The 15,731-nt window shown below is 38.2% G+C and overlaps 1 protein-coding gene across 6 annotated transcripts in view; it reads left to right on the top strand.

Annotated features, from left to right (window-relative positions):
- Positions 1–15,731, top strand: part of RNF180 (ring finger protein 180) — a 213,742-nt gene that overhangs the window by 158,709 nt on the left and 39,302 nt on the right. For 4 of the 6 annotated variants that reach the window (XM_063811209.1, XM_054684342.2, XM_054684343.2 and 1 more), the window contains 2 exons: positions 7,313–7,556; positions 12,427–12,552. In XM_063811209.1, coding sequence (XP_063667279.1) covers positions 7,313–7,556; positions 12,427–12,552 — 370 coding nt within the window. The remainder of the gene's footprint in view (positions 1–7,312; positions 7,557–12,426; positions 12,553–15,731) is intronic. The other 2 variants (XM_063811210.1, XM_527201.9) reach the window with 1 other exon arrangement.

Raw genomic sequence — 15,731 nt, 5'->3', positions numbered from 1 at the left:
ACCTTAAATGTGCTTAGAACATTTCCATTAGTACATTTGCCCACAGTTGGGCAAAATCTTCTAACACAAAGCCTGTTTTATAATAAAGTATTGACTATCTCATGTAATTTATTAAACACTGCACTGAAAGTAAAAAACAGAATGGATCAATGGGTGCTCAAAGTATGGTTTCTACTGAATGCATATAATTTTCACACCATCCTAAGTTGAACCATTTTAAAATGGGCACCGTCTGTGTTATGTGTACTGTATGTGTACTATATGTTTTTTTCTATATATACAACCTGTGATAAAGTTTAACTTAAAAATTAGTCACAGTAAGAGATTAACAATAAAAAATAGAACAATTAACTATATTCTGTAATAAAAGTTATGTGAATGTGTTCTCCCTCTTCTCTCTTAAAATATTTTATTATACCATACCCGCCAATCTGATAACTGAGACATGTATGAAATAACTAACAGGTGGTAGTATATACAAAGTGGATATACTGAACAAAGAAATGATTCACATCCTGTGTAGGATGGCAGAATATTTCATCATGCTACCTAGAATGGCACACAATTTAAAACTTATGAATTGCTTATTTCTGGAGTTTTCCATTTAATATTTTCAGGTAAATGGCGAATGAAACTACAGAAAGTGAAACCACAAATAAGGGGGAACTATTATATACACACATACATACATATATAAAATAAGACTAGGTGAAAATTTTCATTTACTTTATACATACTTTTTTAGACAAATTTTAGTGAAAGCAAAGTGATACTTACTCTGTTTCTTTTCAGCTGATAGTTAAAAGTGGGATTATAGAAAAGGGTATATTTTTAAAATAATAAATGTATCATACTACTGGAACACAGCAATATACCATCAGACTCAGACTCAATATACCATTGAACAGACTCAGGAATTTCTAGGCAGTAAAAAAACAATTGGATTTGCATTTATTTAGAAAATGAAGCAAATTGATTTTTTAAATGCCCAAGAAAAAACAAACTGATATAGAATTGAGAGTTCTCATCAGAGACCTGGAATAATTTCAAGATCAAAAATCAATTAGGATGCATGACATTACGCATTTGACAAAACTCATAGAATTGTGCAAAAAAAGAGTAAGCCCTAATGTAAACTGTGGACTTCAGTTGTCAATAATGTATTAAAGTTTGTTCATCATTTGTAACAAATGTACCACACTAATGCAAGATGTTAATAATAGGCAAAACTGTGTGTGTGTGCATGTGCGTGTGTAGAGAAAGTATATGGAAATTCTCTGTACTTTCTGCACAATTTTTCTGTGAACCTAAAACTGTTGTTTGAAAAAAAAAAAAAAAAACTTTGTATCTATAAAAAGGTTACCTTGAGGTTGAGTCCTCGGCCACATGCTTGTGAAGCAAGCATCCTTCACATTTTTGTGAAGGATCCTAACCACATTTTTGACAATAAAGATTATTCTTTATTTCATTTAAAAAATGATTTCTATAAAAGACACCACTGGGAAAATTGGTAAAATTTGATGTACTATACATTATACTATTGTGTTAATGTTTAATTTGCTGATTTTGATTATTGTGATATGCAGTGTGATTATATGAAATAATATGAATGAGAAAGAAAATATGATAAAGGCAAATGTTAACAATTGATGAACCTAAGTCTAAGGTAGAGTTATTTATACTATTCTTTGTGCCTTTTCTATAAACTTGAAATTATTTAGAAGTGCACTTTTTAAAAAATTTAAAATACAAATGTTTTTCAAAGTCTAGACCTTTCCTGCTCCCATTGGGTGGGCTGGCTGAGGTCATAAGTACATCATGTACCCTGTGAGCAATGCAGAATATATGATTTAAGCTCCTGAGAGTATTATCCAGCTGAGGAAGAAGTGTTTCCTTTTAATAGGTGAGTGAGGAGTGGCATACAAGTTATAGGGATGCCTGCGGCCTTTTATTATGAAAACAAACTAGCAGCAGTCAAAATAAAACAAATATTTTGTACAGTTGAATCTTTACTTTTACAAGATTTGGCAGGTGCCATAAGATCTAGAACAGTGGGACTTTGGGGGAACTTTGTATTCATTAAAATGATCTGAACATTGTTTAAAAAAATCAGCCAGGTAGCAGGAATTATAGGTCATGATATGAATCAGTTTTCAAAGTGTGAACCAACAGCATCAGCATTACCTGGGAACCTATTAAAAATGCAAATTCTCAGGCCCCATCCCAGATCTACTGAAGCAGAAACTCTAGGGATGGGCCCAGCATTAATTTAACAAGCTCTCCAGCTGATTTTGATAGGCAGTAAAGGTTTAGAGCCACAGGTGTGAACATTATAATTGTTACTAGATAACCTGCTAAATAGTTGGCCTAGTCTTGATCCTGCCCTTCCACTTCCCATGTAAAGAATAGCTAGCTTTGACGTTTACACTCTGACAACACCATGGGAACTCCTTCCTAAATTCAAGGACATGCCTGGTTCTTGGAGCTGGAGGGAGAAGCAGAGTCTGGAAATAGATTGATGGTGGGCATGGAAAGGCAGTTCTCATGAGTGAAGTAAGTCCTTCACTCCCTAGGAAAACATTCTATATTTTAGCAATTGTGAGAATCCTCAGCCTGTATGCTTGCTTCCCACTATATACACAAAAGGCACATGTTTATTGACATACTTCGTTCATTTAGGATTTGCAGTCAATTTCTCTATTCAGAGTAGTGATCTGTTGCAGAAAAAGACCTACACAAGTGAGGGAATCTGTGTCAGCTAACTATACTAATAAACCTAATCCCTTGTATATAAAAATAAAGCAAATATTGTCAGACTTTTGAGGAATATCAATAATGTAAAAGAAGAAACAACCTCACACAAGGAAAAACAGATCCAGAAAACAAAAGGGATATTATAAATGGTCTAATTAAGGCTGGGCGCGATGGCTCACGCCTGTAATCCCAGAACTTTGGGAGACTGAGGCAGGCAGATCATGAGATCAGGAGTTCGAGACCATCCTGGCTAATACAGTGAAACCCTGTCTCTACTAAAAATACAAAAAATTAGCCGGGCGAGGTGGCGGGCACCTGTAGTCCCAGCCACTCGGGAGGCTGAGGCAGGAGAATGGCATGAACCCGGGAGGCAGAGCTTGCAGTGAGCCGAGATCACGCCACTGCACTCTAACCTGGGGAAAAGAGCGAGACTCCGTCTCAAAAAAAAAAAAGAGAAAGAAAAATTATGAATGGGCAAAAGCTGGAAGCATTCCATTTGAAAACCAGCACAAGACAAGGATGCCCTCCTCTCACCACTCCTATTCAACATCGTATTGGAAGTTCTGGCCAGGGCAATCAGGCAAGAGGAAAAAAAAAAGGGGGGGGGTATGCAGATAGGAAGAGAGGAAATCAAATTGTCGCTGTTGCAAATGACATGATTCTATATTTAGAAATCCCCATAGTCTCAGCCCAAAACCTCCTTAAGCTGACAAGCAACTTCAGCAAACTCTCAGTATACAAAATCAATGTGCAAAAATCACAAGCATTCCTATACACCAACAATAGACAAACAGCCAAATCATGAATGAACCCCCATTCACAGTTGCTGTAAAGAGAATAAAATACCTAGGAATACAGCTAACAAGGGATGTAAAGGACCTCTTCAAGGAGAACTACAAACCACTGCTCAAGGAATAAGAGGACACAAATAAGTAGAAAAACATTTCATCCTCATGGATAGGAAGAATCAGTATCATGAAAATGGCCATACTGCCCAAAGTAATTTGTAGATTCAATGCTATTCTCAAACTACTATGGACATTTTTCACAGAATTAGAAAAAACTACTTTAAATTTCATAAGGAACCAAAAAAGAGCCCATATAGCCAAGACAATCCTAAGCAAAAAGAAGAAGCCTGGAGGCATCATGCTTCTTGACTTCAAACTATACTACAAGGCTACAGTAACCAAAACAGCATGATACTAGTACCCAAACAGACATATAGACCCATGGAACAGAGACCTCAGAAATAACACCACACATCTACAACCATCTGATCTTCGACAAACCTGACAAAAACAAGCAATGGGGAAAGGATTCCCTGTTTAATAAATGGTGCTTAGAAAACTGGCTAGCCATATGCAGAAAACAAACTGGACTCCTTCCTTACACCTTATATAAAAATTAACTCAAGGTGGATTAAAGACTTAAATGTAAAACCCAAAACCACAAAAACCCTAGAAGAAAACCTAGGCAATACCATTCAGGACATAGGCATGGGCAAAGATTTAATTATGAAAACGCCAAAAGCAATTGCGACAAAGGCTAAAATTGATAAATAGGATCTAATTAAGCTAACAAGCTTCTGCATAGCAAAAGAAACTATAATCAGAGTAAACAGGCAAGCTACAAAATGGGAGAAAATTTTTGCAATCTACCCATCTGACTATGGTCTAGTATCCAGAATCTATAAGAAACTTAAATTTAAAGAAAGAAACAACCCCATCAAAAAGTGGGGAAAGGGTATGAACAGATACTTCTCACAATTTTATGCAGCCAACAAACATATGAAAAAAAGCTCAACATCACTGATCATTAGAGAAATGCAAATCAAAACTACAATGAGATACCATCTCATGCCAGTCAGAATGGCGATTATTAAAAAGTCAAGAAACAATAGATGCTGGTGGGGCTGTGGAGAAATAGGAATGCTTTTACACTGTTGGTGTATATGTGTGTATATATATATACACATGTATATATATATAACGGAATATATATATACGTGTGTGTGTGTATATATATATATATAACGGAATACCATTCAGCCAATAAAAGGAATGAAATAATGGCATTCTCAGCAACCTGGATGGAACTAGAGACCATTATTCTAAGTGAAGTAACTCAGGAATGGAAAACCAAACATCGTATGTTCTCACTCATAAGTGGGAGCTAAGCTATGAGGATGCAAAGCATAAGAATGACACAATGGACTTTGGGGACCCAGGGGGAAAGGGGGAAGGGAGTGAGGGATAAAACTGGGTTCAGTGTATACTGCTCAGGTGATGGGTGCACCAAAATCTCACAAATCACCACTAAACAACTTATTCGTGTAACCAAAACCACCTGTTCCCCCAAAACCTATGGAAATAAAGAACAAAATAAAAACAAAGAGGACAATAAGGAATATGAAAAAGCATTGTTAAATAAGCCAAAGAATGAAAATAAGCAGAAGAATAAAATATAGTTAAAATGCATAGATTAACAGTTTTAAGGAACATGCTCCTGACAAGTAGGGGCAGAAGGCAGTCTTTGTGTTTGGAGTTGAGAATATAATGTCTTGTTCAGAAGGGGGAGATTACAGATACTGAACTTCAACTATTTTTGTTAACACTTAAGATTAATCTTAAGAATACAAATAGGATATAGGCTGGGTGTGGTGGCTCACAGCCTGTAATCCCAGCACTTTGGGGGCCAAGGCGTGTGGATCACTTGAGCCCAGGAGTTCAAGACCAGCCTGGCCAACATGATGAAACCCTGTCTCTACTAAAAATACAAAGAATAGTCGGGCACCATGCCGCATGCCTGTAATCCCAACTACTTGGGAGGCTGAGGCAGGACAATCACTTGAACCCAGGAAGCAGAGGCTCTGTGCAGAGATCACGCCACTGTACTCCAGCCTGGACGACAGAGTAAGACTCGGTGTCAAAATAATAATAATAATAATAGAATATAATAACAGTAAACACTTATAGTATGTTTTATATTATAAGCACTGTTTTAAATGCTTGGTTTGAGAAAAACATTCTCAAGGCTTTAGCAAAAACTACAGAACCTGTAGAGAAAGAGCAGAAGGGATGGGGGAGGGTAGAGAAGTATGGCCGTGGCTAACATTTTTTGATAATTAATTACTATGTGCCAGGTGCCATACTAAATGTATTAAGTGGATTACCCCATTTAATCCTCACAGCAATTTCACAAATGAGGAAGTTGTGAGTTACAGGAATTCTGCTAACAAACCTTCTACTATTAATACTAACCTCTGAGCTGCCTCTTTCCTAACTGCAGTAAATCCTCATTTATTTTGCTTAAAGTCACCATTTCCAAGAACCTACTGGTGATGTTTTAGGTGGATGCAAAGGTAATTGCAGTTTAGTAGCAAAGACCGCAATTACTTTTGCACCAATCTACTATCAGTGACTTCAAGCGAAATAACACCACCAATTTTACCATAGGCTAATTGATATAAATAAAGAGTTCAATTTTTACAGCCTATTTCTGATCACAAAAGCATCACCAAACTTCTAAAGACCAAAACACTTCTAATATTAAACACTGAAATAAATGTGAGCTATACATACATACATTTACAAAAGATGAATAAAACAAGATAATTACTGGAGCTTCTCCTGGCAGCTCAGGGTACAAAGCAGGAACCAGGCCTGGATGGGACACCATCCCACCACAGGGCACACTCACACACACCAACACTCACCCCAACTGGGACCATTTAGACACACCAGTGCACCTAACATGCACATCTTTGGGATATGAGAGGAAACTGGATTACCCAAAGAAAACCCCCACAAACGTGGGGACAACATGCAAACTCCGCACAGACAGAAACTCCACACAGACAGCAGCCCCAGCTGGAAATCGGTTTTTTTTCTCATCATCGTTATAACAAGACAATGTTGAATGAAATGACATTATTCAAGAACCTGCTGTATCTTTTTCCTAACAATTCCATTTGGGAGGGGAGAGAGGCTCATCATGTTTCCCCATAGCAAGGCTAATCCCATAATTACTCTCAGTTTCTTTGCTTTGCTTTCCTCCTGACACCCCTTAGGCTTTGGCTCTTTCTTTGAGGTCCAGGAAGACACAAAATATAGAATAGAGAATGTTCCACACGCAGTATGAGAATGAAGTATGACGTCTTCTGCCTTCACTTTTCATCATGCATGGATGCTCATATTAAAACTCTATAACCTTGTGACAACCAGTTTATTTGCTGTGGTAGGAATGGGGTAGATAGAGAATCTACATAATTCTGGGACTGGTACACCTAACACCTATCTAGTGTTGATTAAGCCAAAATACAGGTATACTTAATAGGTTTAGGTATATTTTAGCACTTAGCACTGTGTCACAATACTAAAAAGAAAAATAGGCTTCTGGGTTTTCATGTATATTTTTAGTTTCTTGACTTTGAAAGGTAGCATTTCTGGCACTTTGAATATGCCACAGTTTATATGCTTCTCAAATATTTTTGTTCATTTTAACAAAATATAAAGGCTATCTTAAGGAAACCAATCTCATACTAAATTAAGAAAAAAAGTTTTCTTATGTTTTGCAGACTTTGAATAATGAGATGAGTACAGATGAAGACAATGAATATGCAGAAGAAAAGGATAGCTACATCTGTGCAGTGTGTCTGGACGTTTATTTCAACCCTTATATGTGTTACCCTTGCCATCACATCTTCTGTGAGCCCTGCTTACGGACTCTGGCCAAAGACAATCCTTCAAGCACTCCATGCCCATTGTGTCGGACAATTATTTCTAGAGTCTTTTTCCAAACAGGTAACAATTCTCTTTCATTAACATGATTGTCTGATTATTCTACCTCTTATAGTTCTAAAGGTACTTTATAAATTAAAAAGTTACTGAAAATCACATATACCATTCATTTGTTATTCTCCAGTTTATAAAACAGTACTTACCCAACTCATAAAACTGTTAGAATCATAGATGAGAATAGATCCTCATCTCAAATTCCCTACTGTACACTCAGATCCTTTCTAAAACACTGTAACTAGTAGTTGTTCAGTCTTGGACATTTCTAGTGTTAAGGAAGTTCCATTTGAAGCAGTGCTGTTGATTATTTATTCCTCATATCTGCCTTCCACTACCCCTTATTCTTTGGTTCTTGTTATTTCCTTTGGAGTCACAGAGAATAAATCTGTAAATATCTAAGTACAATTACTACATCTTTCCCCCAAACTCAAAATTTTCTCAACCTTCTTAATGTTCTTAAGGTTAAGGTCTTTCTCCTTGAACAGGAAAAAAGTCAAATTGGAGCAAGGATTTGTTGACCTAATTTTCATATAAAGATGTAATATAACACAATATTTAAAATATTAATGAAGAGATAATAATGAATGTGGAACATAGAGAATGACTAAGGGTAGAATGATAGAATTCACTACTAGGTGCTAAATGTTAGGTGGGAAATTTTCTATCTTCACATTCTCCTCTCAGCCATAAAGGAGCCAAATGAGGATCTGAGTATGTACTACATTAATAGTAAAACTGAAGAGAATAAATATATGGTGCATCTTTCTTCCCTCAAGGAAATACAAGGACCCACCTGCTACAGATTTCTCTTAGGGGACAGGGTTTAAAATGATTGCAACAGCTTTTTATTCTGGTAAAAAAAAATTATACTCAATTATGAGTACCAAATATTGTACTACCAGAAACTAAATGGAATTATTAATATGGACAAATTTTAACTAAATCTTACTTAATAGAAACTCCTAAATATTAATATTTGCTAAGCATACATTGCTTACTATAATGACTCACATATTGTAAAATCTATAACTCCATTTTGACAAAGTGTCAGGTAAAGAAATTTTGTTTTTTGTTTATTTTTGTCTATTTTATATGCCTCTGCCATCAGGCTGCATATTCAGCTGGAGATTGGGACTTCTCAGACTAGTTTGTAACCTTTTAACAGTTCACTAGGAAAAGATGAAAATCAGATTCAAATTTACTTTGTTTCATCCATATTTCCGTGAATTTATCGAACCATCCTTGCATTTGTTGGATAAATCCCGCTTGGTCATAGTGTATCATCTTGATGTGTTGTTGGATTCCGTTTGCTAGTATTTTATTGAGGATTTTTGCATCTATTTTCATCAGGGCTATTGGCCTGAAAACTTTTTTTTGTTATTGTCTGGTTTTGGTATCAGAGTTATGTTGGCCTTGTAGAATGAGTTAGGAAGACTTCCCTCTGCTTCAATTTTTTGGAATGGTTTGAGAAGAATTGGTAATAATTCTTCAAAGATTCAGTAGATTTGGGCAGTGAAGGCCTCCACAGCTGGACTTTTCTATGTTGGAAGATTTTTTGTTACTAATTCAATCTCATTACCTGTGATTGGTATTTGGTTTTCTACTTCCTCTTTGTTCAATCTTGGTAGGTTGTATGTGTCTAGGAATTTATACATTTCCTCTAGGTTTTGAAATTTACTGGTATATATTTTGTTGTTCATAGTAGTCTTTAATGGTCCTTTGTATTTGGTATGTGTTGTGACATCTTTTTTGTTTCTGATTTTATTTGGGTCTTTTTTTCTTAGTCTAGCTAATAGTTTGTCAATTTGGTTTATCTTTCCAAAAAACCAGCTTTTTGTTTTCTTAATTTTGTTGTTATTTTCTTAGTCTCAATTTCATTTATTTCTACTCTGGTCTTTATTATTTCTTTCCTTCTAATTTGGGGTTTGGTTTGTTCTTGCTTTTCTGGTTTCTTGAGGTACATACATCATTAGGTCATTTATTTGAAATCTTTCTAGTGCTTTGATGTATTTATTGCTATGAACTTGCCTCTTAATACTGCTTTTGCTGTGTCCTGTAGCTTTTGGCGTATTATATTTCTATTTTCACTTGTTTCACATACTTTTTAAATTTAAATTTCTTTCTTCATACATTTGTCATTCAGGAGCATATTGTTCAATGTCCACATATTTGTATAGTTTCTAATGTTCCTCTTTTTGATGTCCAGTTTTATTCCATTGTGACCAAATAAGCTATTTGACATAACTTCAAGTTTTAAATTTTTGTTATACTTCTTTTGTTCTAACACATGGCCAACCCTAGAGAATGGTCCATGTGCTGATGAAAGGAGTGTGTAATCTACTGCTGTTGGGTGACATGTTCTGTAAATGTCTGCTAAGTCCATTGGGTCTGTGGTGCAGCTTAAATCCAATGTTTGTTAATTTTCTGTCTAGATCTGTGCAATGCTGGGAATGAGTTATTAAAGTCTCCAACTGTTATTGTATTGAGATCTCTCTCTCTCTCTTTAGATCTAATAATACTTGCTTTTATCTGGGTGTTCCAGTGTTTGGATACATTTTTATAATATTTATAATTATTATATTCTCTTGCTGAACTGATTCCTTTATTGTAATTTTCCAGACGGAGGAGGAAGAGGGAGAGGAAAAGGAAGGGAAGGGAAGGAATAATAAGAATCCTTAAGTTGCAAACTGTTCACCTTCGTTTGTATTATCTGCCATGACACACCACATGGGTCTCATTTCCAAGGACATTTAGAAAGTTGTGAGTCAATTTTCCCAAGAGTTAATACAATACCACTTTTTTGGGGGGGATTTTTAACTTCTCAGAAAATACCCTGAATCATAGTTATCAGTTCTTAAGTCCTAAGAAAAAGACCAGTATTACTGTAAATGAATATGTTATTTGATAACTTCTTTCATTTTCTTCATCAATATGAATGACACTGACAAGCCCCTTCAACCAAGTGATAGTGTCATAACCATCTTACACTAAAGGGCTATAAATGGGCAGTGGGAAAAGTGGACTTTAATAAAACAGCTATGCATTGCTGCTGAAACCCTTGAGAGAATATCTAACTTGAAATGATTAACTTTTAAACATATGAAGGATTTTTAAATGCACTGTAGTCATATCAACTCTCTAGCATACATCATGAGCATGAAAATACCTTTTCTCTAACTTGTATGCTGGTTCGTGGGTGTGCAATTGGGAAGGGAGTTAGAGTTGCAGGTTTAATAGATAACTTCAGTTGCCTAGAGTAGTGTATTTTTTACATTTGTCCTTTTGTTGTTAATTGTAAACTTTGTGAATCAGTTTTCCCTTTAAATTTCTTAGGTAAAAATCAACCCAAGGCAGTGATTAAGAAAAATTGAGAAAATTTAATTCAAATCACTTGAGCCAAAGCTTAAGGCAGTTGAAGTAGGATGGAAACTGAGGAAATGCTACAGGTGATCATTGCGGGATGAAAGTAAGAGGGGATGGTTGATGGAAAGCCTAGTTTACTTCTCAGGTTAGTAACTAGCTCTGCACCAGCCTAAGAGGTTGTTCTCAGATCATGGTTTGCTTTCTATGGTTCAGATATAAAGAGTTTCTACCGTTTAAAATGAATACCATCATATATGTTCTCCAGTTGGTCTGTGTGTACTTCAAACGACTATATCCTTTTTAACTCATTAGTAAGCTTCTGAATGGTTATTTTCATATTTTTAAAATTACCTCAAGTATATAGCAATAGACTCAGGTGGTCAACCCATCACATATAGAATGAAATAGATTATGAAGTTTAAAGTTCTACAAGTGTTTTTCCTTTTCACTATCACTCCTGAGCCCAGATTACACTCTAGCTATTCTGTTGTTACACTCATAACACATTATTCTCCTTTTTTGTCTACCTGTTTATTTCTTTTAGACCACCAGTCCTCAACCTTTTTAGCATCAGGGACCGGTTTTGTAGAGGACAGTTTTCCCAAGGAATTAAGCGGAGGATGGTTTCAGGATGAAACTTTTCCACCTCAGATTATTGTGCATTAGTTAGGTTTTTTTTCTTTTTTTTTTTCTTTTTTTTTTTTTCCTGAGACAGAGTCTCACTTCTTCGCCCAGGCTGGAGTGCAATGGTGCCATCTCAGCTCACTGCAACCTCCACTTCCCAGGTTCAAGCAATTCTCCTGCCTCAGCCTCCCAAGTAGCTGGGACTACAGGTGCCTGCCACCATGCCCAGCTAATTTTTGTATTTTTAGTAGAGATGGGGTTCCACCATGTTGGCCAGGCTGGTCTTGAACTCCTGACCTCAAGTGATCCACCTGCCTCAACATCCCAAAGTGCTGGGATTACAGGCGCATTAATTAGATTCTTACAAGGAGTGTGCAACCTGTATTCCTTGCATGCGCAGTTCACAATAGGGTTCACTTCCTATGAGAATCTAATGCTGCCACTGATCTGACAGGAGGCAGAGCTCAGGCAGCAATGCTTATTTGCCCGTGGCTCACCTCCTGCTGTGTGGCCCAGTTCCTAACAGGCCATGGACTGCTACCCATTTGTGACCCAGGGGTTGGGGACCACTGTTTTAGACTACAGTTGTTTTAAGGTGAGGGACGATGTCCTATTTATCATTATATACTCTATACTACTTGACATAGGAGCTACTCAGTAGATTTATGTTCTATGTGTAGGCATGTCAAAGTTGCACCAAATGTGAACTTGGGGAAGTTGTATTTGCTTGAGTAAAGAAAAAAATGTTGAATCTAGTTTTGTCTTCACTGACTTAAAGAGGTGTGAATTGTATCAAATAGTATCAAAATACTACAGTATTCACTTGTCATTTTCTTGCCATTTTACTCAAATTAATTTCAAAATCCTATTTTCTTTTGCTTTATTCTAGAATTGAACAATGCCACAAAAACTTTCTTTACTAAAGAATATTTGAAAATAAAACAAAGCTTTCAGAAATCCAACTCTGCAAAATGGCCCCTACCAAGCTGCAGAAAAGCATTTCATCTTTTTGGAGGTAAGGAAATCTAATGCCAAAAAAAAAAGTCTGGTAATTTTGTCTAAGGTCTCTTCTTAAAAGTAACTTCCTCCTGTCTCAGAAATATTAGGGGAAACATATTTCTGTATTAATCAATTTTAAATAAGGATTTTGCTAAGTATCTCCTTGCTGAAAACTACAGATGTACAAATGAAGAAAATGAAGACTATACAATAAGAGCAAATCCGAAGACTCATGACTAAATTGACTTTGCCATGCTATCACTGTTTAGTACATAGATAATGAAAATATGTCTCAAAAGTATCAGATTTGACAAAGTCATATTTATGGAAGCGGCAGCCCATCTGGAACAGCTGCTACTATGAAGCCAGCTGCAGTCGGGGAGGCACAGCCAGGGCTGCGCATTCCACAGAGCTGGCAGGAGCCAGGAACAGGTGGGAGCCCTGCCCCTTTCCAAGTTAGTGGGGTGGGAGCCCTGCCCACCCAGGCAAAGTTGCAGCCACCCAGCCATGGCTTCGGACCGAGACATCCTTGTACTCTTGGGGACTGGGGAAGCCCCCTTGCCCCTGCAGGCTCAGAAATGCCTACTCCTGCTGCCTGGCCTCTCCATGCTCCTGGCACCCACTCCAATTTCACAGCAAAGTTGAAGCCAAGCCCAGGCACTGTCGCAACCCAGCCAAGTGTGTACACTCTCAGGGCAGTCCTGACATGCTAGCCCCCTGCTGCCTAGGCCCACTCCAAACTCTGGGTGCTGACAAGCATGGGAGGAAGGCTGAGGGGAGCTGAGGGCAGCTCAGCGCAACCTGCATACACCGCTTGGCAAGAATAGCTTGGGCACTGTGGGCACCGTGGATGGCAGGTTGATGGTGGCAGGAGGCAGACAGGCTCCTGGGCAGAAAGGGGACAGGTCCCTGGTAAAGCCCCACCTTCTTCAAACCTGAAGACTGGGGGCTGGGCTGTCAGTTCTGTGGACCAGAGTGAGAACTTACAGTGCTTTTTCCAGGCCTGCCTATGGCCACCCATGAACCAGTCAGCATGCACTTCCTCCCCTCTTTAGCCCATTAAAACCCTGGACTCAGCCAGACTCAGGCAGACAGTGGGACAACCTACCTAACAATATGACCTGTGAGTCTCCTCTCCACTGAGGGCTGTAGAGACAGCGGGACAACCTGCCTGTGAATAGGAGATACCCACTGCGGGTCTCCTGAGAACTGTTCTACCACTCAGTGAAGCTCCTCTCCACCTTGCTTACCCTCCAGTTGTCCGCATACCCCATTCCTCCTGAATGTGGGACAAGAACTCAGGACCTGCTGAGTGGCAGGACTAAAAGAACTGTAACACAATAAGGGCTGAAACACACCCCCACCCCATGCTCGCCACATTGAGGGTGACAAGACAAGAAGAGCTGCAGCCCTTTGAGGAGCCCAGATGTAGAGATCCCTGAGCCAGGGCTGTGACACCCTCCTTGGGGTTCTGCAGTTCCTGGAGTCTCCAAGCTTCCAGGCACCACTGCATTTACCTGGTCCTGACTCGGGTGCCCACAGCAGAAGCCGCATGAAGTATATCTCATCCAGCCACAGCCACACACAGAGCCAACACCTGGAGCTCCCTGCCCCGCCACAGCAGCCAGCATGCCTGGCTGTGCACAGTGGCTGGACCTCACGCTTGCTCAACCACACACCCCTTGCCATTCTGCACCTGGCTTGCACTTGGCAGATGTGGGATCTGAGCCAGTAGTAAGAGCCAAGCACAGCCTGCCAGGCCAAGTGGGTTGAACTAGCCCAGCAGGCACAAGCAGTACTCAGGCAGAAGATGCCGTCAGCTACAGAGGTTTCTGGCTGGTGAAGTGACACCCTAGGGATCCTGTGACAATAGTTAACAAAGGCACCAGTACTCTGTATAAAGATTCCTAATAATGCGTTCATTAGCAGAAGCTCTATTTATTTAGTTTTAATATTTTATAGTTGTCCCACAAGTTTAAAACAAATAGAAAGTAACAGAGCCTTGGTGTCAGGGTGTCTTAGAGATGTGCAGTGGTCAAGGAATACCAATTTCTGGCTTTAGGTCTAAGTATCAACATGACTTCAGCGGTATCATAGGATCTCTGTTTTGATCTGTAAAATAGGAATAATTATGTCTTCCCCACCTAACTAATATAGTAGTAAAGATTAAATGGGCTAATGTGAAAGTACATTGTAAATTATAACGAATTGGAATATAAAAATATAAGGAATGAAGGTAATGCAATATCTAATACCTTTTTCTGCTTTGGGAATTTGTTACTATATGAACATACAATATGGACATAAAATATAATTTCATCTTTTATGAAACCGTAGTTTATCAGAGCATGAACTACTGTGCAGTTTTCATTATTTAACAATTATGACATTATGGGACCTGGTAGAAAAGTCCAGATATGAGGAACTGTGATCTTCAGGGAACAGGAGGAACTTCTGCATAAGACCAACAAAATCAGTACAGCTACTACCTACACCAAAAGGAGGTTGGTCTTCTGCATAAGACCAACAAGATCAGTACAGTACTACCTACAACAAAAGGAGATAGAAGCAGAGCCCCTATGATTGTGGCAAAAGAAAAATTGGTGCATGAAATTGGTACTCTCAAAGAAAGTAACATAAGAATATAACTTTACACAGTGATTTGAATGAAGAAAATAGTTTAAGGACATTATATAAGCACATACTACTTTATAAAGTGGTCAGTAACTGTAAAAATTTAATATCTAGAGATTTGGTATGGATAGGTTTTATTTTTATTTTTTACTCATTTATTTTATTTTTTTGAGACAAAGTCTGGCTCTATCGCCCAGGCTAGAGTGTAGTGGCGCAATCTCAGCTCACCACAACCTCTGCCTCCTGGGTTCAAGCAGTTCTTCTGCCTCAGCCTCCCAAGTAGCTGGGATTACAGGTGCGTGCTACCATGCCAAGCTTTTTAGTAGAGAAGGAGTTTCGTCATGTTGGCCAGGCTGGTCTTGAATAATGAATGACCTCAGGTGATCCACCCGCCTTGGCCTCCCAAAAGTGCTGGGATTATAGGCATGAGCCACTGTTCCTGGCCATAGATAGGTTTTAATAGGTCACATTTAGCCCCCAAAATATGAAATCAAATGTAAGAAATCGAGTCTTAAAGGATTTCATACCAAAGAAAAGTAAGTTTATTATTTTAAGAGTGTT

The sequence above is a fragment of the Pan troglodytes genome, chromosome 4 (genome assembly GCF_028858775.2).
Source record: "Pan troglodytes isolate AG18354 chromosome 4, NHGRI_mPanTro3-v2.0_pri, whole genome shotgun sequence".
NCBI lineage: Eukaryota > Metazoa > Chordata > Mammalia > Primates > Hominidae > Pan > Pan troglodytes.
This window is presented reverse-complemented; position numbering and strand designations above follow the sequence as displayed.